This window comes from Leiobunum rupestre, chromosome 4 (genome assembly GCF_980474605.1).
Source record: "Leiobunum rupestre chromosome 4, qqLeiRupe1.1.hap1, whole genome shotgun sequence".
Classification (NCBI taxonomy): domain Eukaryota; kingdom Metazoa; phylum Arthropoda; class Arachnida; order Opiliones; family Sclerosomatidae; genus Leiobunum; species Leiobunum rupestre.
The window spans coordinates 46,332,621-46,357,239 of NC_143387.1; the positions used below are offsets into that span (position 1 = coordinate 46,332,621).

At 38.5% G+C, this 24,619-nt stretch overlaps 2 protein-coding genes across 7 annotated transcripts in view; one reads left to right on the forward strand and one right to left on the reverse strand.

Moving 5' to 3' along the window:
• The first annotated feature begins 1,396 nt into the window (after positions 1–1,396).
• On the forward strand, positions 1,397–4,989 carry NANS (N-acetylneuraminic acid synthase). The gene is made up of 3 exons (XM_090172546.1): positions 1,397–1,602; positions 3,829–4,234; positions 4,457–4,989. Exons 1-3 carry the CDS (start codon positions 1,397–1,399, stop codon positions 4,901–4,903), a joined length of 1,059 nt encoding a protein of 352 aa, XP_090028672.1. The 3' UTR covers positions 4,904–4,989.
• The window catches only part of LOC149947991 (uncharacterized), a 126,467-nt gene continuing 106,822 nt past the window's right edge, over positions 4,975–24,619 (reverse strand). Inside the window, exons 7-34 of one of the 6 annotated variants that reach the window (XM_090172532.1) lie at positions 16,678–16,716; positions 13,849–13,900; positions 13,662–13,718; positions 13,290–13,351; positions 13,101–13,217; positions 12,975–13,043; positions 12,785–12,907; positions 12,508–12,720; positions 12,266–12,451; positions 12,102–12,200; positions 11,888–12,034; positions 11,737–11,808; positions 11,542–11,676; positions 11,357–11,482; positions 11,151–11,171; positions 10,816–10,929; positions 10,570–10,594; positions 10,394–10,503; positions 10,205–10,327; positions 9,998–10,142; positions 9,877–9,921; positions 9,389–9,507; positions 9,194–9,322; positions 9,097–9,135; positions 8,965–9,033; positions 7,706–7,900; positions 7,522–7,637; positions 4,975–7,456 (exon numbers count right to left, since the gene is read on the reverse strand). In XM_090172532.1, the coding sequence (XP_090028658.1) occupies positions 7,117–7,456; positions 7,522–7,637; positions 7,706–7,900; positions 8,965–9,033; positions 9,097–9,135; positions 9,194–9,322; positions 9,389–9,507; positions 9,877–9,921; positions 9,998–10,142; positions 10,205–10,327; positions 10,394–10,503; positions 10,570–10,594; positions 10,816–10,929; positions 11,151–11,171; positions 11,357–11,482; positions 11,542–11,676; positions 11,737–11,808; positions 11,888–12,034; positions 12,102–12,200; positions 12,266–12,451; positions 12,508–12,720; positions 12,785–12,907; positions 12,975–13,043; positions 13,101–13,217; positions 13,290–13,351; positions 13,662–13,718; positions 13,849–13,900; positions 16,678–16,716 (3,087 nt within the window). In that variant the 3' untranslated portion in view covers positions 4,975–7,116. Of the gene's footprint in view, positions 7,457–7,521; positions 7,638–7,705; positions 8,354–8,964; positions 9,034–9,096; positions 9,136–9,193; positions 9,323–9,388; positions 9,508–9,876; positions 9,922–9,997; positions 10,143–10,204; positions 10,328–10,393; positions 10,504–10,569; positions 10,595–10,815; positions 10,930–11,150; positions 11,172–11,356; positions 11,483–11,541; positions 11,677–11,736; positions 11,809–11,887; positions 12,035–12,101; positions 12,201–12,265; positions 12,452–12,507; positions 12,721–12,784; positions 12,908–12,974; positions 13,044–13,100; positions 13,218–13,289; positions 13,352–13,661; positions 13,719–13,848; positions 13,901–16,677; positions 16,717–24,619 lie in introns of those variants that run through there. The other 5 variants (XM_090172537.1, XM_090172535.1, XM_090172534.1 and 2 more) reach the window with 5 other exon arrangements.

Genomic DNA, 24,619 nt, shown 5'->3' on the forward strand with positions numbered 1-24,619 from the left:
TCTGGAATTGAAAGAAAGGCAGTATTCACCCTGATGTCAGCTGGAAATCGGTTCCAGATCCGTGCACTTCTGAAGAAAAAGGAATTGTCCAAAGCTAAGCGTCTAGCGAACTTTAGATTGTAAATAGGGTAGGTCCTCCGGGTGCTAAGGGTCATATGATCATCCAGATTAAAGAAAAGAGTGTAACCATATCAGAAACATCTCTACAAACGGACAGTTTTTGTAATGTAAATAAGGTTTAAATATTTGCCGGTTTCCGGATTTTTTAAAGTTTTCCCACTATTTATAAATAATTAGAAAAATTATTCACTATTTATCAAAATACCATTAAAAATAATAAAATAAATATATATCTTAAGTACATACCATTATTTAACAATATTCAGTTATTTACCTAGGACAATATTAGAAAAAACGTGTTCATTTTGGAATGCTGGATTTTGCGTGAGACCCCAGATTGGAATATAAATATTAGATTGATATTTATTTGTTTTCTCCATGTACACGCTGCATATACTCGAAATCACTGTTACCTGGGTACAGTACCAAAGGCTGGGGTTTTTCTACGTCCTCCGGAAATATAATCCGCCAAAGAAAGCGATTGCTGAGAGTAAAGTTTAATATATTGATTGACACCAAAATAAACTACAAACGTAAAAGAGCTTGTAAAATATTTACTAAAATTTAAATTTAAAGTAACACGGTGACCTCACTATCTCGACCATTGTCATTGGTCGTAACAACGGTTTATTCGCTAAAAAGGACATGGCAACACTGTTTTAAAATAATACATAACCAAAGACTAGCGATTGGACAGAAAACTTTTGATTTTTCTATGTAAATTAACACGTTGATTTTCCTGTACGAGCTTGATTGCAAAGTCCGTAAGTTCGTTATTGCGTGGGTGCGATTAACGCCATCTACTGATCAGTTAATGAAGTTCCGCGTATTATTGTTAAATGCCGACCAATTTACTGCCCCAGGTAACAGTGATTTCGAGTATAGCTCATTCTAGTTTGCAATTGCTACTACTTTTCTTCATTTATTAAGTTCAGTTAAAAAATGACCATTCAAACAAAGTATGAATTTTTTGCGGTAACTTTATACTCGTGTATACAGAAAAATCAAAATCAATATAGTCAGGCTCTCGTACTTGGCGCCATCCAGTGGTTAACATCGACACTCTCGTTTACGCGCACCCTCCAACGAGTAAACATAAATAGGGCCTATAATAAGAGAAATTGAAAACCTTAAATAATATATTTAATAATACATTTAATACATTCGGAATACACGCATCGAGGTTCCTTTGGGAGGTGGGAGTAAAATATTCGGTCGAGTTCGGAGACAATTTAAGAATTTCTCGATCGAAATATCGAGCGAGGATGCTGGGAAGATGGCCACCGAGTTCGAGCTGGCTCCTGGAAGATGGATCGGAGGATGCCATCCGGTGTTCATTATCGCCGAAGCTGGACAGAATCATCAAGGTGACATTGAAATTGCCAAACAGCTGATAATAGCCGCTAAAGAAGCTGGAGCCGATTGCGTTAAGTTTCAGAAAACCCAACTTAATCGTAGATTTAACCATGCCGCCCTCTCGAGGTAAGATTCATTTATTGACTCGTTCATATACTGCCTCGGATTATGAAGGATTGAAAATAGTTCGTTTATTTAAACGACGTTGTTATAGAGAATGATAATTTTCCACACACGCCTTAGAAACGTCTGTCACATATATCATTTACACATTCAAAATTCTAAATTATAACTCAAGAGACAAACATTGCTCGTGCGGTTCGACTTTTTCGGATTTGTTATTATATTATACGGGCAATAGTATCAGACGTGTACCAGGCGTATTCTTTACGTTATCTCAAATTCTATATTATATTTGAAGGCGAAATATTGCTCGTGCATTCTGTTCGACATTTTCGACTTCTGTAGCTATAACTAAATGGGTACTAGTTCCATAAGTGTGGGATAATTACGAGTTTAACTATGGCAAAAAACTTTCATAGTATAAACTATATATGTATATTCTTATTATTTCCTTATTTGAAAAGGGATTTCTTATTACCTCCTTATTTGAAAAGGGAATTATTATTACCTCCATATTTGAAAAGGGATTTCTTATTACCTCCTTATTTGAAAAGGGAATTCTTATTACCTCCATATTTGAAAAGGGATTTCTTATTACCTCCTTATTTGAAAAAGGAATTCTTATTACCTCCATATTTGAAAAGGGATTTCTTATTACCCCCTTATTTGAAAAGGGATTTCTTATTACCTCCTTATTTGAAAAGGGATTTCTTATTACCTCCTTATTTGAAAAGGGATTTCTTATTACCTCCTTATTTGAAAAGGGATTTCTTATTACCTCCTTATTTGAAAAAGGATTTCTTATTACCTCCTTATTTGAAAAGGAATTCTTATTACCTCCTTATTTGAAAAGGGATTTCTTATTACCTCCTTATTTGAAAAAGGAATTCTTATTACCTCCATATTTGAAAAGGGATTTCTTATTACCCCCTTATTTGAAAAGGGATTTCTTATTACCTCCTTATTTGAAAAGGGATTTCTTTTTACCTCCTTATTTGAAAAGGGATTTCTTATTACCTCCTTATTTGAAAAGGGATTTCTTATTACCTCCTTATTTGAAAAACGATTTCTTATTACCTCCTTATTTGAAAAGGGATTTCTTATTACCTCCTTATTTGAAAAGGGATTTCTTATTACCTCCTTATTTGAAAAGGGATTTCTTATTACCTCCATATTTGAAAAGGGATTTCTTTTTACCTCCTTATTTGAAAAGGGATTTCTTATTACCTCCTTATTTGAAAAGGGATTTCTTATTACCTCCTTATTTGAAAAGGGATTTCTTATTACCTCCTTATTTGAAAAGGGATTTCTTATTACCTCCTTATTTGAAAAAGGATTTCTTATTACCTCCTTATTTGAAAAGGAATTCTTATTACCTCCTTATTTGAAAAGGGATTTCTTATTACCTCCTTATTTGAAAAGGGATTTCTTATTACCTCCTTATTTGAAAAGGGATTTCTTATTACCTCCATATTTGAAAAGGGATTTCTTATTACCTCCTTATTTGAAAAGGGATTTCTTATTACCTCCTTATTTGAAAAGGGATTTCTTATTACCTCCTTATTTGAAAAAGGAATTCTTATTACCTCCATATTTGAAAAGGGATTTCTTATTACCCCCTTATTTGAAAAGGGATTTCTTATTACCTCCTTATTTGAAAAGGGATTTCTTTTTACCTCCTTATTTGAAAAGGGATTTCTTATTACCTCCTTATTTGAAAAGGGATTTCTTATTACCTCCTTATTTGAAAAACGATTTCTTATTACCTCCTTATTTGAAAAGGGATTTCTTATTACCTCCTTATTTGAAAAAGGAATTCTTATTACCTCCATATTTGAAAAGGGATTTCTTATTACCCCCTTATTTGAAAAGGGATTTCTTATTACCTCCTTATTTGAAAAGGGATTTCTTATTACCTCCTTATTTGAAAAGGGATTTCTTATTACCTCCTTATTTGAAAAGGGATTTCTTATTACCTCCTTATTTGAAAAAGGATTTCTTATTACCTCCTTATTTGAAAAGGGATTTCTTATTACCTCCTAATTTGAAAAGGGATTTCTTATTACCTCCTTATTTGAAAAGGGATTTCTTATTGCCTCCTTATTTGAAAAGGAATTTCTTATTACCTCCTTATTTGAAAAGGGATTTCTTATTACCTCCTTAATTGAAAAGGGATTTCTTTTATAAATAGTACTTACTGGAATACATTATAATCGCATTTTTATTTAGAGAATATAACAGTCCAAACTCTTTCGGAGCAACTTACGGGGAACATCGACAAAAATTGGAATTCAGTGAAGATCAGTTCAGGGAACTGCAAGCGTTCTCCGAGAAGCGGAATATTATATTCGCTTCGTCGGGAATGGACGACGCGTCGATGGCTTTCTTAAATGAACTTTCAGTTTCGTTCTTCAAAATTGGTTCCGGTGACGCGAATAATCTGGAACTCGTAGAGCAAACGTGCCAGTACGGCAAGCCCGTTGTCATCTCTACCGGTATGCAAAATCTAGAAATGGTTGATCGAATATACGAGACTTCTACAGGGCTGAATCCTAGAATCTGCATTTTGCAATGCACTAGCAGCTATCCAACTCCGGACGAAGACGCCCATTTGAGGGTTATCTCCACGTTTCAGGTTGGTCGAGTTAGCAGGGCAAATGTTCGCCTACCTGGCATGAGACCACCCAGCCGAATACCAATATTCCCATTCGTAATATTTGAGTCGTCACCGACTTTGTGCTTTTGTCGTTAAGTTATGCCTTTTCACACAGATCTCTCCCATTTTTTTCATTGGTTTCATTTTCATGAGAGTACTAGTATAATAGCTAAATACCTTTTCAAAATTTGTTTTGTATAGAATAGATACTCGAAAGCCGTGATTGGTTACTCCGGTCACGAAAACGGACTGGACATTTCCATAGCGGCAGTAGCTCTCGGTGCCAAAGTAATTGAGCGACACTTTACCTTGGACAAGACGTGGAAAGGGAGTGATCATTGTTCGTCGTTGTTGCCCGATGAACTGCGCCAACTCGTCAAATCCATCAGGAGAGTGGAAAAAGCGCTGGGCTCCGGAGTCAAGACTCGACAAAAATCCGAAGAGGCTTGTTATCGAAAACTTGGAAAAACCGTTGTGGCACGGAAAACTCTCGTGCCGGGGGTCCATCTTGATAAAGATTCAGTGATGTTAAAGGTCTCCGAGCCCCCTGGGTACCCGGGAGAGAAGTTACACGAACTGATGGACAAACAAGTTTCGAAACAAATACCAGAAGACGATAGCGTCCATCTGTCTGATTTAAAGCTATGATTCGCTTTCAGTTATACGCTGAATTAAAAAAAAAACCAATAGAGTTCATGATATTTTCGTGACTTTATTAATATGCCTAAATCTCTCTCGGGAGAGATATGCCAAAACGTAAAAGACATTAAAATTCATATTTAACAAACATGAGTAACTCGTTTATTGCTCCACGTAGAAAAATCACTCACAATGTTATTATATATAAACTCAAATGACGTTCACTAGGTGTAATTTCTACAGAAATTAAATAATGATAACTATATACTTTTTTTGAAGATTTATAGGGCGATATGCGGCAGTGGAAATAAAATAACATTTAGTGGAATACAATCTATTTCGAAGCGTTTTATATTTCTAGTCGTCAAAGTTATAGTTAAACTACGCTTTAGATCGGCATTGTGAACTTTAGATAGTTTTGCTAAATTATACCGTTTTTTTTTAATCATTGCCAATTATTCTTCGAAACACGGTTTTTCGCGAGATTGGAAAATACATTTATGTAATACAGAACCCTCATGTTTCTAGTGTACACGCGGAAGTAGTATAGCCTATCGTGACGAGAGGATTAGTATAACTCTGCTTTTAGTTTTAGAACACGACTTCTTTTCAAAAATAAATTTAACGAAACGATACTACCATTATGGCTATTTTTAGGATACCCATATTTAAATGGAGAACAAGATTGGTTTTTGAAGAGGAGCTAGTTTATTTCAATGTATTTAAATTCAAATAATGAATTAGAATCACGATAGGCTCATTCTTCGTGTATCTTATAAGAAGCGGGTTTTGTCTTACTAATTTCCTTTTAGATGGATTCTAATATAACGCAATCTCATACTTTTATTACGTGTTAACTAGAATTAAGGGGAACATCTTATATTGTAGATTGGGGAACAACTTGCCTTTAACGTTCAAACCAATCATTTTATTTCACAATTGTTCGCGAATTAGTAAAAAGCAACGAGACAAAATTCTTTAAAAACTCGAAAGTTTTTTTTTTTTAAATAAGTTAGACGATAAGTAACGCTTGGAAAATTATGAAAATGTCTCTGACAAATGGTGATACGGCATTAAAATTAAACTGTATAATTTTATTAATTAGGTCACAGATTTTCTGAAATCGTGGATCGAGTCCATTTTTTATTATCTCGCCCGTGATCATTTTACATCCGCTTAATTAATTAAGAGTATTTAAGTTATTCCTCGAAAGTTAGCGACGTTTTAAAGACTTCACCGAAATTAATCGCTACGATAACTAAACTTTCTGATATATCTAAAGGTATTTTGATATCAGTTCACTGCATAGAACTACCGCCACACTACGGTACTAATCCTCGCGGTTACGAGTTATATTTCGGAGGTGACAAGTGATATTGTTACGGCACAAGCGAACTAACACCAACGACAGTTAATGGCACTAACACTTCTATTCGAACTTAAGGGTAAACGTTTCAAAGAAACTATAACGATTGGCACCATTTTACATGATAATTTCTTACAACTCGAGAGTACTTGTTTTATCACACACAACGTAGCGACACCCATTCAAGTAAAAAAGTCTACGGTATTCTAAAGCCTATGGACTAGTTCCGTTCGTGACGTCGTGACGCGGTAGACGCGGGCTTCTCTCGACAGCCAATCAGCGTTTGCCGCGTCGTTCGATTCGCGAACGCGCATCCACGACGTTGAAATTTTCTTCCTTTTCGTATACATTTTAACGAAAACGCGTTGCTCGCGTAGACAAAATGCATAGACTATATAATTGGGCCTGGATATACGCGCGTAAAGGATTCTAAGTAGTAGTTGCAAATTTTTGGAAATGCCAAAAGGTGCGCGGCGGAGAGAAATCATCAAATCGTTTAAACGAAGCGACTTCCAGCTGATTATGAAACGTTTCCAAAATGACGTCGCGGTGAAGTCCGAGGTACGACTCGCCGCGCCTCGATCAAAATTAATTTAAAAATAAACGAGGATTCGTACAAAGTTGACTAGAAAAAGCTCTAGGAATCGTAATATATCTTCGCCGTATCAAACGAGACAAAGCACTCATTCGAAGGATACTTCTCATTTTAAAAGAACCTACTTGTCGTATATTTTTTTTTTGCAAAACGTGAAAACGTAAGTTTCGTTAACGTTCCAAAACTTTTGTGTCAATAAAAAACCCTGAATAGTTTAGGATATAATTAGTCGCGAATGAAAGCCGATGTCCCGGAATGGATTCACGACTGTCGCTGACTCTCGAGGCGTTCGTCCAGCGCCCCGAGCAGGTGGTCATATTCCTCCGGAGTCAGCTCCCTGTCCTCGTCGGTGACGGGCTCGTCGTAACCGTGGGCGTGTCTCCTTTTCCGCCTGCGGAAGTCGTCCTGACTGGTTGCTTCGATACAAAGGACAATGAAATGGTTGTTGCACGAGTACTTCTCCTGGTCCAGGAGTTTCGTCTTCAACAGAGAACTGGCGAGCCCGACTTTGTTCAAAGCGTTCGAATGCCAAGCGTCGCAGTAGTTCTCCATGTCCCTAATACCAAAACGGTCGGAACCGTGCCAGACAAGTTTCTGAGGCCTGAAACGACAAATATATTAGCCTTTCGCGCCATCACGTCGCGATTGGATACGCTTCGTCCTTACCAGTTGTTATCTTGAAGTACGTTTCGACCATCAAACGAATATATCCTAGGCGGATATGAAAACGGCGCGGCGGAACCGGTGAAGAGGTCTTTCCACGAATTAAACAGAACTTCGCCCTTTATCGAAAAGAAAAACGTCAGCATCCCATCTCCAATATTTATAAAAAAAAAAAGTCTTTCTCAACCTTGACGTTAACGATGGGTAATTTCGAGTCTTTGGTACGAACGATGCTGTCCAAGTTCTGTACTCTGGAAGATAAGAAAGCTCTGAACGTGCCTCTGAAGTTGGCCTTCCTAGATTGTCGATAACACTCGTAATCCGCTCCTCTGATTCCGTGCATATCACCAGTGTATGGTTGATTTAGAGCGGCCATACGAAGCTGGAAGGAAAGACAATGAGACCACGCTAATAATTAGCCTTTAACGACTCGATATCAGCCGTGGTTCGCTATGCTGAAGCCAAGCGCTGTCGTGGGGATCCCGTGCAAAGTTTCTCGCGTTATTAGTGCAAGCTTTTTGGTTAACGTAAGTTACGAAAGAAGCCTCGAGAGGCACAAAACGCTCTCTTACCTTTCGGTGTATCTTTCGGTAAGCATTGCAAAAACAAACCACGTAATAAATTGCCAGTATTAGGTATGAAATGGTACACAAACACACGCGAGCACTAAAAATCTAATAAGCGGTTTAATGTATATAAGTTCTGTGCGTTTTTAGAAAAAAAAAACTGATTAACAGTAAACGAGTTTCCAGAGGAAAATGTAACAGCGTGGTGATGTGCGTATACGAGTATATCGTCGGCATGCATACCTTCCCGTTACGCTACGAGCCGGATTCTACAAAGGATAAAATCACCTTCTAAATTTCTATTTGATCGACGTTAGTCGTAAACCCTTTATTACGCCTTCAATTAATTTTCAAAGTTAGCTAGAGTTATTTCTACACTAAAGCCAGGTTCACACTTAAAATCGCTTCGTTTTAGATATAGTTTTCAAAAGCAGCGTGAGAAATCGCTTCGTGTTCGTTCGGGAAGCAACTCGTCCGAGTCGGTTCGCTTAGAATCGCTTTCAAAACGACAAGAGGGGAAGTAAAATTGCTCGTATTTTCAAAAATAATGGGAATAAAATTCTAAATAATGTCAAATATTATTACTGTATGTATTGCAAACATGATTCACTAATTGTTTTGGTATATATTTTAGTATTTTCAAAATTCCGGTCATAATTTTAAATGACGTTAAGCCTTGGCTATAAGCGAACCGTGGTGAAGCGATTTCGCACGTGTGAACCTAGAATTATCGTCGGTGGTCAAAACTGGCATTGAAACCGACCTACACTGGGTTTTAAGCTATAGTGTGATCGTGGCTTAAGAGCACTGCTGTTAGTGGAACTTAAACCCGCTATACTAAGCGATTAATTTCATATTATAATGAAAATATAATATTTACTTTGGGCGCTGTTTCTAGACGAAGACTTCCGGGTTGCGGAATGGCTGGCGGTGGCGTTGTGGTCGTTGTCTAAAGAACCGAGGGTCGTTAAGGTCAGTTTTAATAAAACGGATTAAATTGCAGCTAACTCACTGAAGGTGTGGCGACGGGAATCGGTTTCATGTTACCCAGCTAAAGAAATGGCGTATCAGTTTGAAACTCTTTCTCTGGTTTTCGGTGTGTTCGTTACCTGAATGTATTGCCATCCTCTGGTTACCCTGACGAGCAGAGCTTCTTCGTTTAGAACGAAACCTAACGTTCCAGGTGGACTGATATCGGACATTCGAAGAAGCGATTCCATGTTTTTAAACGTCACTGCCTTTGGGATAAGAAAAAAAATCATTTTATTTTATATTTTTGGGAAATTTATAACGTAAATCTCTACCCCAGGTACGACAGTTGGTTGGTTTCTTTTAATATCGTCGCCTGATCTTCCAAGTCCGGGGGCTCCTGGTTGTCCAGGGGGCCCAGGGGGTCCTGGTGGACCTGGCACAACGTGGAAACCTATCAAAATCATTCCGAATTACTTATTTATTTCGACGAAAAAAAAAAGAATAATCCGAAACGTGAATATTGAGCATAATGCGAAATAGTTATTACTATTATCATAAATAACATAATAACAATAAGTATGATACATCCTATTGTTTTAATAATAATTTTGTTTCGACTTGGACTTGCGAAAGAATTTTCTTTTATATTATCGTTCTTAGTAGTAGTGTTTCTAAATACTATGTGGTGTTTCGCTGTATTAAACCTTGATTGCCCAATAACTCAATCAGTTCGGTGATAATTTGGGCTTTATTTTAATACTTATTAATATTACGTTACTTATGTTATTATCTATAGAATATACGTTCCCTTGCCACTTACTTGGGGGACTAAGGTGGGTTCTAGACCCTTTATTTCCGCGGTACGCTTTGAAAATTTGGAATACGAAGCGTCAAATACAAGCTCTGCCTAGTTTAACTGGCGGCGCATTCTTTTAACTTACCTCTATTACCAGTAATCGTATTATCTATCCAATTTGGTGTAAAAGCGTTGCCTGGTAAGCCGGGCGGGCCAGGTGGGCCCGGGAGGCCGATTCCTGGTGGGCCTGGCGGTCCGGGAGGGCCTTCTATGACATCACCGGCAGGCCCCTTATAGAACAAAGATATTATTAGCTTATCTCAATCGTGGATAGTTTTTAATACGTATTTACTCGAGATCCTGGTGGTCCCGGTGGACCAGGAACGGGAATGTAATTTCCTCCCAACCCGTCGCCGAAACCTGGTCCGAAAATGGGTCCAGGGGGCCCCGGGGGCCCTGTGGGACCAACATCGCCCTACGCGGAGATTTAATTTATAAAAAGAAAGATCGAAAAATAATACTAATAAATGGCTAGTCTGACCTTTGGTCCACTGAGACCTGGAAATCCGTTGTTTCCCGGTAGACCGGGCAAGCCTTGAGGACCGACAAATCCTCTATCTCCCCTCTCGCCCTTTTCACCTTTTTCCTGATCTGAAATGCAGTTACTTTTTAAAGTGAAACGTCGAGATGACTCCTATCAAATGAATAAACACCTACTTGTATAGGTAACTTCAACTCCATCCTATGGAAACGATTTAATAATGAACCTTTAATTAACTTACGCAACCAGTAAAAGGGTCAGATTAAGGAATAAATATATTGAAAGTTCGCCATATTCATTAGACACCCAAGATCAGAGGTTAACCACACGGTATACGAGTTGTTATTTTAACCGCGTAAACTAGGATATATCTCGCAATCTGACCCTTTTTAAAGTATATTTCTTTTTGGTTGAGAACTTACCGCTCCTAGGGTATAAGCTCCTGGTCCCGGTGGTCCTCTTTCCCCCTTTTCACCTTTATCACCGAACCCAGGTTCACCCTTCAGGCCGGGTCGACCTGGAATTCCCGGTCTTCCCTACGGATTAAAAGTGTATAAATAAATGCGCCTTCTCGATATCAACGGGGCTCTTAAGCTTCTGTGGAATCCACTGAGAGAGGTTTCCATGCGGGAAAGTAGCATGCCCGCGTTACAAATTAACGTCCCTTCAGCGTATTCGCTAATTATCGTACGTTTCAAGCTCTAAGATTCTCGGTCACTTTTACACATTCACGAAACCACACTAAATTTACATCTACCTGCTGAATTGGTACTCCGTTCTAGTACGCACAATCAAAGAAATTTGGCGAAATAAAATAAATTCAAGTTATTCCCAAGAAAGGTAATATTTCATTGACATCGTTTGTTAAAATTTTTAATAGCTGGTAACCTTTCGTTAATTTTGAACTATCGTATCCCAATTAATTATTTCCCCGTCTTGTAGGGACACTTTCGTAATACTTACGTGGAATCCCGGTAACCCAATTTCTCCATTAACGCCGTTGACGCCAGGGTGCCCCGGTGGGCCAGGTGGGCCTGGAAGTCCGCGTTTTCCACGTTTGCCTCTATCGCCTCTTTCCCCTTTCGTACCCTGAAAGAAAAACGTTCGGTTCGCAAACTAGAATTCGTGGAAACTAAAATGATACGTACCGTAATAATCGTCTCTCCGTTCGCCGTTATTACAGTCGTGGACCCTTGAGGCCCCGGAGGTCCGATAAGGCCAGGTTCGCCTTTTATTCCTTGGGGACCGATTGGTCCTAGAGGTCCCTCTCTACCCGGGGGCCCCTGAAAACCTCGTCGTTAATCATTTTCAAGATAACTCGTAAGTTATTCGCGCTACGTTACCATGGCGCCATCCTTGCCGTCGGATCCATCCAGGCCTGGTAGACCCGCATCGCCAGTCTCGCCTTTGACCCCCTTTCGTTAAATAGGTTCAATGGATTTAGGATTGAATACCTCGTTGTCTTCTTAAGATTGGTTTAATTATGAAACCTACTTGAGGCCCCGGTGGACCCACGACGCCACTTCCACTGCCTTGTTCCAAGTCGGTTAACAAGTCGTCGCCATTAATGACCCTCGTGATAACTTCGCCTCTGGGACCCGGCGGTCCCGGAAGGCCAATTCCGGGAGGCCCTTGATCTCCCTAATCAAATGTTATCTCATTTTGTACGACTCTTAAGCCTCGTAAACAATAAAATAAAATAAAATACCTGTTCACCCTTAATTCCCGGTGAACCAGGTTCTCCGGCGATTCCGGAATTACCCGGTGATCCCGCGTCTCCTTTGAAACCGCGCTCTCCACTCGGACCCTGCAAAGAAACAATGAATTTAGTACCTCGACAATTTCAAAGACGGGAATTTGAATTTAACGTACCGGGGGTCCTCTGTCCCCTTTCGATCCTACTTCTCCCGTTTCGCCTTTATCACCTTGGAAGCCACGCTCTCCTCGCGACCCTGGAAAACCGGCGGTTCCCGGTGGTCCCGGTGGTCCTGGGCGACCCATAAACGCTCCCGAACCAAACATGTCTGCGGACATTCCGGAGGCTCGTTCGGTTTCCCACTAAAGGCGATTGGATTAGCGAACGAATGGCTTAAACTCGGATAATTCTTCTTTACCATGTTCTCAAACATCCCTGGCCTCGCGGGCGTGCTTGGGCCTGGTGGACCGGGTGGTCCCGGCAATCCCGGTCTTCCGGCGCTGCCTTGAGCGCCATCAGCTCCCGGTTCACCCTTCGGACCAGCGTAGCCCCTTTCGCCTTGGGGACCCGCCTCACCAAGGTCTCCTTTTGGTCCGCTGGGTCCTCTTTCACCAATTGGACCGGTTATACCCTAAATGTATCAATTTTGAGAAGAACGTTAATGTCAATTTTATCCAGTTGGTTTCTGAATGTACCGGTAAACCGGGTTTTCCCATTTTTCCTTCGATTCCTTGAGCACCGGGTGGTCCTATTAAATCTGGAAACTCGGTAACGTTGCAAGAACAACTCCCTTGAAACCGCGCTTTCGGTTTAAAATTCTAAATTTTTCAAAATATATATTCTTAAGAACCCTTTCAATGGTTGGATAATAATATTACGACTTACTTTAGGTTCGATTTCGCCCGATCCAGCATCCAAATCCCACGATCCGGAACTAGCGTAAACGCAATCTCCCTTTGACGAAATTTAAGTTTTAATTGCACCCACCGAAACCTACGAAACACTTTCTACCTTTTCGCCCTTTTCTCCCGTTAGGCCTGGCATTCCAATATCACCCGGTTCTCCTTGGGCACCTTTGACTCCCGAGAGCCTTAGGAGGTCATCGTCTGATAAATTACCCGGTTCACCCTGCGAATTTTAAAAAATTATAATAATTTTAGATTAGCGTAGACGGTAGGTTCAAAGAGATGGTCATCGTACCTTTGGGCCCATTAGCCCCGTATCTCCCTTTTCGCCTTTAATACAATGTTGCGGATTTGCCCCTAGATTTGTAATTTAGAAATTATTTAAAATCATACTTAAGGTTCGTTAAGGTAAAGGCTTATGGAACGTATAAAGTAGATAGTTTTTAGATTCGTTTCACCAGAAAGTGAAAATTAAATTCCTTAATCCATGGCATGTATAAGGATTATTATTTTACAAGGGGTAATGCCATTCTGTATTAAATATATTAAATTGGCTGTTTTTAGGTATTAAAAGGGTAATTTATAAGCCTGCGCAAAGATTAGCGAAGCAATTTTTATTCGCGACAGAAAGATGAAAACGGAAATAAATGAAAATAAAAAAACGTACCGCTGTGGCATCCTTTTAAGGCAATCATGGGTGGTGGGGGTGTTATTTGAGGTGGTTCTGTGTGAATTTTACGGTTTATTATCTTATCGTTAATTTTTGTTATTCCCGTATTAATGTCTACGTGAAACTATTCTCACTCTGCGTGACTATTAGAACCAAGAGAAAAAATACCATTTGCTTTTCTCACCTGGTATGAGGTCCTTGTCTTCGGGACCCTCCCCCGATGTGTCATCGTCTGGCTATACATCGAAGGTTACATTTAATCGGTTAATTGGAATTGAAATATCCTATAGTTGCGGTTGTATGTTTCACAACCTTTTCATTAAAATCATCAATCACAATCGAAGCAATTGAGAACAAATAAATCCGTTTCCATGATGCCCTCCTTTTCGAGTTTGGTGGGCGGAGATTAACTAATCAATACGTAATAGTCAGTGTATTAACTTATACTGTCAATCCTGAGGAGGGCAATTGAAGCCAATGCTCACACCCCTTTTTGGAGCTATGAATACGCTAATAAAGTTACGAAAATTTCCATCCCATTGGACTATGCCTTAAGATTCCCCCCTTAGAAAACTGACTGAGCTCGTCCATGTTATAAACTAATTAGCTTTATTATATTTATTATTATAAAATAAAATGAATAAGTTTTAATATTTACTATGTAACTTATATATAAACATTTATATTCAATAATTACTATTAATTATTATTTAAATTAAACGTTTTAACATTTAAATTATTTAATAAAAATATATTCATATTTAAAATTCAGTCATCACTATATGTTTTAGTTGATGGGACTTGAGAAATAAGTAGTTGATCACGCCACCCCACTCCAGTGCTACGTTTGATTGTTCTCAATTTGCTTATACAGGGTGTTTCGAAAGGTTATGCTAAAATTTAAGGAGTTTTAGAGTGTGAGTTGAGAAGTATGCCTGTTTTTCCCCATTTTCTTACGATGAGTTAAAAGAGCGCCAAAGAGCTTCCAAGTGTGGCCTACTGGCAGCTGGAAGTAGGCTGCAACAAGCGCAAAACCAAGCAGCAGGGACTTTAAATACTGTTTAAGTTTACTTTTTTACGCTGGTTACCTCGATGCGTTTACAAAGTCCTTTTTTACCTATCACCTTAATGTTCGCGTTTCCCTGCTGCTTGGTTTTACGCTTGTTGCAGCCTACTTCCAGGGGCTATAGTAGGCCACACTTTGAAGCTCTCTGGCACTCTTTTAACTCATCATAGGAAAATGGGAAAAAACAGGTAAACTTCTCAACTCACCCCCTACAACTCCTTAAAATTTTTGCATAACCTTTTGAAACACCCTGCATATATTCTTGTAACTATTTAATTTCTAAATCGAAACTATTAATAGTCGATCTTGTAAAGCGATAATTTTTAAAATACAACCATTAATATTAAAGCCGTTTTTTTAAAGTTTAATTATTTAATTTATTGATTCTTCAACAATATAACTTATAAATACGCTTACTAAAATGATTTATCTTAGATGACTTTAATAAAGATTGAGTCGCGTATTATTTGAAAATTAATTTTAGTCATTGTCATTTTATAATACTTTATAGTGAAATTTGTTTATAACCAGTTGAATGTCCCGATCCCAAAGGAGATCCGATTAGAACGGGCGAAACCCCTTGAGAGAAAACGCGCAATCTGTCATGTTCGCGCAGATTACAATCTGGGCTCTCGAGCCCGCTTTCTTAATTGCCATTTATGTAGACGGCCTGTACGCTATGAAATGAGCTGCCGCGAGCCTTTTAATAATCACCGCAGACATTGGCGACAATTTAGAGCTCGTTGATGTGTCGTTCGGCTCCCGTTCGTAACGATAAAATGCCCGCTCTATTAAAGCTTAAGCAACGACTTCGTATGACATTTCATTAAAGATATTTTAATATAGGTGACCTGAGTTTAATAAAATCGTACTTCTAATGGCACCGTAATTCTGTTATACATATTTTCTCGGTTGATCTTTTATTTAATAGATTTTATTTTATGTATCATAAGATTTCGCGGTAAAAATTAAATAAAAATCAACAATGATGACGCCAGTTTTAGGTAACCAATGAGAACTTACTCTTTGACCTTTGGGGGGTTACGAGCAACGCTTAAAATAGTCTTAAAAACGCTATAAATCGATTTGATCAAGCTGCGATGTTTTTAAACTCGGGTACCGCTCTTTTTAGTTACGCGCGGAATTCCAGGGAGCGTATTAAATAATTTCTAATCGTTAATCAATAAATCGAATAAGCATTTTAAAGTCAATTTCCTTATTTCGATACGGTATTAGGATTTACTTTTGTATATTTAATTTTTTAAATAAATGTTTTATTTTAATCACCAAAAACATTTCTAAGGACATTAAACGATTAATCGATTAAATTAAACGAAATATTTTAAATTGGAACAGATCATATTTAAACTATGAAACAAATCTTCCAGTAACGACGAAAAAAATTAATTTGTATACTGAATTTGAACGCGCTCTTCCAGTTATAATTGAATTTGGTAATTCTCCTTTTGGGAGTCTGGTAATTGTCCCTCGCGTTAGAATGAGCCCAAAATGATGCCTAGTTTTCCTAATAATTAGGCAGTTACGTGTCAAAAGGGGCGAGCGAAAGAGACGCCTTATTGTCTTTCGTTTTTCGAGTCGCTCTTTGCCATTCTGTATTTCTCGGCGCGAAAAAACAATTTTCCCATTACGGGGATTCTGGATGTGGCGCGTATTTCGCCCCTAGCAATAATAATTGCCGCGACCAATCAATTTAGCTTCGTCCACAAAAGAGCAAAGTGTGTACGTTATTTTTTCGCTCTCACTCTGCCTTCCCGAAAGCGACGAATTTCACTAACAAGGACAAACCCAAATGGCCGAATGGAGGAATTTTTGTATCGCGCGTTTTTATAAAAAAAATTGGCGAACAATCTTTGGACAACCTTGGCCCTCGATGACCGCTTTAATCGATAGTTAATCGATATCCTCTGAGTGTATTTTTTAACTCACCTCTATGGTTATGTCTCCTCTCCCGTCGCCACTTCCAAGCTGCGAGAAAAAAGAAACGGAAAAGTTAATTTAAGGATATGTTTTCAAAATATTCTTTTTAACTTTGAGACAAAAATGAAATAACGAGCGCGAATTAAAAAATTCTCGGATATCAAAGCTTAAGCTATAATTATTATTATATAACGATGTTTAGTAATTTTTAAGGTGAAGCTATATTTGATCATTTCCAAGTCCCTTGAAAAGATCTTAATATTATTTTCTCAACATGAAATAAAGTCTGATAATACAAATACAAATGTAAAAGTAGCGTGAATAAATGGATTCATTAACCAACATAGACATAACTCCACAAAAAAGCGTGCTAAAATATAGTTATTATATTAAACATAAATCAGCGGTTTCGGTTTTGTTTTCTCCATTGAATTGGGAATAATACTGCTAGAATTACAATTACGATTTCGGTTGTCATGGTTACGCGGGACCTGTTCTGATAAGACTGTACGAAATTAATCTTTATAATTAGGCGGTAGCGCCATCTATATTTTGTAAAGTTCTATGGCTAAAAATAAATAATTATTAGCTAACTCACCGTAACTTGAGTTAAAAAGGATCGTGTTGACATAATACAATTATTTTTAAACAACTTCAAAGTTTTGTTTGTTACGAGTAATAATACATTTCAATTTCGCATCAGATTCGCGAAAAAATTCAATTGCAATATAGTTGCGACCACTAGAGACAGCTGCCGCCACGGTAGAACGATAAAGTTGATAAAGTCTCCTTATTGAACGAAATTGGTCCCGCACCAGCCAGATTTAGTTGTACCTCTATTTATTCCCAACTCAATGGTTTTCTCATACGCTTCCGGAAATCAGATAGCCGTAGAACAACGTATAAATCATATTTGTAGTGGTGATTATAACTCTTTATCATTGTCCCATTTCGAAATATTTTACGACAAGTAGCTAATTTATGACGTCCGCCGAGAGCCTACTTCACTAGAGTACACTTTCGAGCATTTAATTGTCCCCTGTCAGTCCGTCGCTACTTCCACAACGAGAAGTCTCTACAGAGTCTCTTCGCTCGTTACGCTGGCGATTGGGCGCGGATGGCATCCGCGGTGATTTAACGTTGCCGATCCATTTCGAATGCCAGATTTATGCCTTGTTTGCTAAAGTTTACTCATTAAGCTGTTATGGTTTCCGCAGTGAAATATCACCAGCTGCGGCTAACAGGTTCTCTATATATTGATTTCGCTTCTTTCAAAGTTTATTCACTCGGTTCCGCCTCTGGATATCGGGCAGTAGCGAACTGCAGTTACTGCCGTTAGCTTAAATACCCACTAGTGTTATTTTTAGCATTATTTCCTAACGATAAATGTAAAAAAAACCGTGAATATGGAACTTTATCAGTTTTCAGTTTTAAATTTAGCGAATTATACTAATATAACGTTTATTAATTATGTTATAATACAAATTAATACTTGTTGTTCAATATAAAAGCAACGGGTTAAAAGTATATAGGTTATGAAAAAAATTGAAAGAGTTGAGAAGTATGCCTGTTTTTTTAACGAAGGTGGGGTGGCGGAGTGGTTAGCACTTTCGCCTCGCAGCAAGAGGAGCCGGGTTCGATCACCGCTTGTGGCACTGGGTGAAAACTCGGAACAACTCCATGTGCGTTGAGTTTGCAAGTTCTCTCCCCGTTGGTTGAAGGGGTTTTCCCCCGAGCTCTTCGGTTTCCCCTTCCATTATAAACTTGTTGAGGTTGGCTCTCGTGGCATGCAAGGCTTGCCACCACCCTCCTACGCATTGTAAACCATCCACCTGAATTTATGGCTTCAAAGGTCACTTGATGACTTAAGCCTAAGGTGGTGCCAAGGGTTATTAGCTGATTATTATTTCCCATTTTCCTACGATGAGTTAAAATAGCGCTGCAACAGGTGAAAAACCAAATGCGAACATTAAGGTTTTTGTTCGTGTGATAAGTAAAAAAGGACTTTATAAACAAATCGAGGTAACCAGCGTAAAAAAGTAAACTTAAATAGTATTTCAAGTCCCTGCTGCTTGGTTTTGCTCTTGTTGCATCCTACTTCCACGGGCTAGTAGGCCACACTTTGTAGCTCTTTGGCGCTCTTTTCACTCATCGTAGGAAAATGGGAAAAATACAGGCATACTTCTCAACTCACCCCCTACAACTCCTTCAAATTTTTGCACAACCTTTTGAAACATCCTGAATACCATGTAAAACGTTTGCCACATCATTTGGAATAGCCGTAGACATTCTTAAGATTAAACGTAAGCCCGGTAAAATGTGAACACGCGTTTTCTATAGTACAAGATCATTAACGTTACTTTGTTTTTCTCGGTACGGCTCGGGGATGGGTACAAACGAAATGTGAAAACAAATTTCTGAATCGTAAAAAGAAATTATCGTAATTGAGACATTACGTGATCATTGTTCGGTATAACGGATATAGAGAAAGTCGAGGAGGAACTGGAGAAATACGTTTTACCAAGAATGCATACGGGTTAACGGAGAAAATGTAGGCAGCGCCAATCATGATTACGTAGAAGAGAGACGCGGTTTCACGTTTTCCGTTAACCATAGTAGATTCTTGGTTGCACTTAACGACTTCGCGTATGCACAAATTGTTTTTCGGGGAGAATAATTGAGTAGGCCACCTAGAAGGCTGAAGGCGAGAATTTTTGGCGGCTCTATTTATGTTGTTCTCATCTTTCAGCTCTCAAACAGTTTCGGCGGCAAAACGATAATCGTCACTTAGCTTTAAAAACACTCTCGGTGCGCGGAATTCTATGAAAAATTCATTAGAATTCTTCCAGCGCTCGAGGGTGTCGTATCGACTGCGCCGCTTAACGGAATGTTCCTTCCAGTGATATATGATGTTTGGTAACAGCCCGAATCTATATACATGCACACTCAAAATCTACGAAATTCTGAAAACGTCCCAAGCTGGATTTTTTTTAAAGAAAATCTGCTGGTATCCCGTAATGCACGTTTTATCAAATATTAAACTCTATTGGTTTTTGCATAAGTAACAAAAAGAAACGTAAGTACGACACCGAACCATTTCGGTTAACGATAGTTTGTTATTTACATTTTTATGTAAATTTAATTTAACATTATTAAATATTTTGTCAAAGTAAAATGTTAATATCCTTCAATTTCCATTAAGTATAGATACTCCCAGTCTCCCATAGACTAGCAACAGATTTCAGTATTTATCAATTTCATGATTCATATGGTCATTGGTTAAGAAGACTATAATTAAAAACATTTGTGTTGGGAGTATATAGACTCACTTCCGTCGTGTTCTGGGCCCTAATTTCGGTATTAATGAACGTGAAATTAGTATAGTATTATACGCGAAATGTTCTAAAAACCTACTGATTCCGTATTTGTTGTCGTAAAAAATTCATAAATGTTTGCTGTTAAAATAATCCGTAAATGTCTATGCATTTTATTTTTTTTTTATAAAACCTGGTTTGCCCGTCTCAAGATTTAAATTTCCTTGTCCCCCCCCCCCACCCCCCGAGCGTTAAAAACGTTCACACACCACTGAAGTTACTACTTTGTGTTCTTTTGAAATCATACGACCATCTGATCTGGTATGGGTGCGGTAATTTTGACGTTAATATCGTAATATATCCAGTTAAGGCGACACCCTGGCGTTTACGAGTGAAGATATTAATGCGCGTTCGATCAGCGACATTTTTGGATGGCGCACTCAGGCTTAAAGGCGTAGGCTGAATGCCAAATCTCTCTCGAAAGCTTTAATCCGAAATTTCTAAAGCTTTCTCTTTTTTTATCTGTAAAAGCAAAAAAAAATGAATCTCTTTCGGCGAAGGAAGCTGGCTATTAGCGGGATAACGGGAACTTCCGGCGTGGGCGACGACGCCTAGCGGAGAAGAGTCGCGAAAGAAGAAAATTCCTGTTACGCCGCGCAAAGCTAGAGACCCAAATAACCTTTCGCGTGAACTTCTGACTACGGCGCTTTTGTAATAAAACTTCGTGTACCGTAATAATAGTAATCTAAGCTGACGCAAAATAGGAAACATTAATTAAGGTCCCGGAAAATAAGTTGGAGAGTGGCCTCAAGTATTAACATATCAAAGAATAAGCAAAAATTATAATGAACCGCGCGAACTTTTCGTGAAAATCGTTTCGAGGGTGCTCGCGACGCGGGACGACGAAGGACCGGCTAACGCCAATTTACTTCTAGTCCGTCCCCCTCAATTGGACGAGCATGTCGATTACGCGGGACACCTTGTTTCGAATTTTTAGCCATCCGCAATCCCCATATGCGTCGCACGTGGCGGAATCTTCGGGGCATAAGTGCTTCTAAAAATTGCCTATAGCTGGCGCGATAATGGCTAGCATCTGATTTTAGTACGCCTCCCCATCGATATTATATTTGGGGGGTGTTTTTTCTCTACATTTTCGCCGGTTCATCGAAGCCATTTATTTGTTTGAAATTACGTTTTGATAATAATCGCCCTTAAATTATAATTTATCTTAGCTTCTTAACTAAAAGTGGGGAATTTATTAAGTCTCTTCATGGCGAGACCGGATTCTACGAGAAAGAATTTTGTTCGGAAGCACTGCCTTATATAAACAGTATTGACAAGGAGTCGTATAGCTTTATTTATGTTTGCCGGGCAAAGTAAAAATGAACCTTATCTTTTGGTTTATCTATATATTACGCTTTGTATGGATATACAGGATATTTATAAACACTAAAACGCTTTTTCGAAATCACTTTAAAGCTAAAGTTTTTTTTTTATAAATTACTTAGCGCGCCAAAAATTCTACAATATTTAGTTTTCAAGTTCCAATAGGATTAAATTTAATTAATAAGTATATTATATTCAAATATATTTACGTAGATATACAGTATGATTATAGTTAACACGTTTAACAATAAATAATTTTAAATCTGAACGTTTCATCTATAAATTACTTAGCACGCCAAGAATTCTACAATATGTAGTTTTCAAGTTCAAATATGATCAAATTTAATTAATAAAAAATATTCGATAGGATATTATGTAAGTAAATGTAATAATTAATTTTAATAGTATATAATTTAAAATCTGAACTGTTTCATCTATACGTTACTCAGAACACAAATTAAGAATTCTACAATACACAATTTTTTAAATTCAAATATGATTTAACTAATAAAAGTATTAAATGGGAAAACATTTTTCTGGCCATTATATAAACGACATTGGAATAATGTTATTCAGTCGAGTGAAAAAAGTGAAAGAAGTAACTAGGTTGGCAGTCTCGCGGTTTAGTGTAACAACCGTGATGGTGAAAAACGTGATTCTTTTGTCTTCTATCGGAACCGAGATTACCGATTAGAAGCATCCAGGGTTTTTCCTCGGGGCTGGGGCCTTCCTCGGGGCAGGGGCAGCTGAGTCTCTGCAAGGCCGTAGAAGAGGCCCACGTAGACAGCGACCGTCTCGTTGTTGTTAAAATAGCCCCATTCATTTCCAGCGAGACAGTTTAAATTGGAAACGTTACCTAATAGTTATTTATCGTTTTAGTTTCGAGAATTTACGATTAAAATTGACGCCGTTTATTCGGCCTGGCGCGTTCAAAGTACACGCTGGTAATGAATTCAAAGCGAAATTCGCGCGAAAAGCCTCCTCCGATGCTGGGGTTATCTGGCTTCGGATCGGTGATATCGGACAAGACAAATGAGATGTCGAAGACGAGCAGGTGACCCGGGCACCCAAGCTCCACAAAAATGCCTCTTTCGGAAAATGAAAAGGTTCAGCCGCGCAAAGCGATTAGAGGGTCCAGTTGGGGTACGCGACGCCGTGATTTTGGGAAATTAATATTCGCTGGTGTTCGGCCACTTGTTCAAAGTTCGCACTCGCGTTTTCACGGTTTTTTGAGCGTATACCTCTAAAGATTTAGTCTTGATCGTAAATGTTTTAATTTCAAATTAATTGTTTTCCTTTTAATATGGTGTAAATGTTTTGGTTGAAATACGGCGGGTAACAATGTAAAAGCACTTCTTATTCCTCAGATTCATGATTTGAACTAATATAAAAAATATCCGTTATCTCAAATGGAATTGAATTATTGAATGCTTATACCTAGGAGCAACAAACACTAGGAGAACGCAGCTAGACTTTAAACACGCTAACGCAGTGTTGTGTACACATTTCATTGGACGAGCCTTTACGCCGAACGGGGGGAAGACAATTTCCCCTTCCGACGGCAGCCGGCGCTAAAGCGTCTTACCAATGAAAAATGTACACAAGAAAATGCACGACTTTGGACGGTTTGGGGTGCTGTGTTTGTTGCTCCTAGCTTATACTATGGTCGTGAGAAATATTTATGATAAAAGCTTCGCAATGGTTAGCTCCGTTACACTATTCCTGTCTTTCTGTAATTAATTCTTTGGAATTAATTATTTTTTCAATTTGGTGATATTGAAGTTAATCGCGTAACCTTTAATCGTGTTACCAGGATTTAACTTTATCCAAAATCTTTCATTTTGACCAATTCTATAGCGAGATACGTCACTCTTCTAAGCGGCCGAAAAATTCGTAAGTCAAAAATTTAACATTTTTAATTGACTTTCAACACAGGGCGGTAACTCGTTTAATTAAATTATTTGAATCATGTCAAAAAATCTGTAGCCAAAGGATAAAATTAATTGATACTCTAAAAATGGATTAATTTTTTTTGACAAGCCACCTGCAAATCCGGAGTTAGGATGATAGCCTCACGATGTATCGTAGCTTCCGCGATCCGTTGCGCGGACAAAGAGCGAATTAAACTGGATTGAAAGGCGGGCAGAAAATATGAAGAGAATGGTATTTCTTTTTGAACCTGGTCCTGTCTAAAATGAGTAATGAAGAATGGACTTTATCTGAGGCAGACATGTTTGTAGACGGACATGACCGCGTTGCTTTTCTGCTCCATTATAGAAGTTAAAAGATTGTTAAACGAGGTACAAAAGAGAGGCGACCCCCGTTGTTAGTGGCGCTATCTCGTGGTGGACTACACCCTGGCCGTGTTCAGCTTCTTCAAAAGGATCCGCAAATAATGGCAGAGGAAAAATTCGCTTCGAATTTTGATGTAAATTGTTCGCGATAAAACTTTTTCCCATGAAAACGGCCTCCAACGAAATTTTAATAAAGGATTGATTACCGAAGATTATTTTAAAGGCACGCGCGTAACGTAGTTTTTCAAGGTAAATGAGTGATTATAGAAGTTAAACTGCCCGAATTGCAACACTTAGCTACTTCGTTATCGTCTAGTTAACTTGGCAATGTCATGGAAGAATTACAAAGTTCCAGTTTTGACTTGTACCACACGATGTTTATCCTATCTATCTACCGTATTTTAGAGAATTTAACCCGCATACGAATATAACGAGCAGTTTTAAGTTCGAGTAAAATATATCTTAGATAACCCGCTGCAGTATATACCCCGCTGGTTATCTGATTACAATTTTTTAAATTTCGTACGACTATTACGTAGGCATTAACGGTACATGTTTTTATTACGGGTACATGTTATTATTACTCGCTAGTTATACCTCCTAAAAGAAACTCGTACACGGCGCAATTTAAGTTGAACGCGATTGTTGATTTTATGAAATAAAAATTGGTCTTACCCAACTTGTTAAAATGTTGCTCTTACGTCACAAGACCCAGCTTTATTAGTGTATTCTTCGCACGCGCGCTAGAAAAAGCTATTCTCCTCGCGACTGTAGCGCGCGCTCGTAGACTTGTAAAAGTAAAGGGGCAAAAACGACACAGCGGTGAGAGCAAAGATAATTTAAACTCGTACCCTAGATTCGAAATCACTCTCTCACGCGTTGCCGATAGCGTTTACCCACTTCCCGCCGGAACTCAGAAAAAATTCGCTCCATGGTTTGCGCCTTACCACAACCACA

Excerpts from the sequence above, each read along its gene's own strand:
- NANS (XM_090172546.1), top strand. The coding sequence starts at position 1,397 with ATGGCCACCGAGTTCGAGCTGGCTCCTGGAAGATGGATCGGAGGATGC. Across the intron at positions 1,603-3,828 it reads AACCATGCCGCCCTCTCGAG|AGAATATAACAGTCCAAACT; the intron begins GTAAGATTCATT and ends ATTTTTATTTAG. Across the intron at positions 4,235-4,456 it reads GGGTTATCTCCACGTTTCAG|AATAGATACTCGAAAGCCGT; the intron begins GTTGGTCGAGTT and ends TGTTTTGTATAG.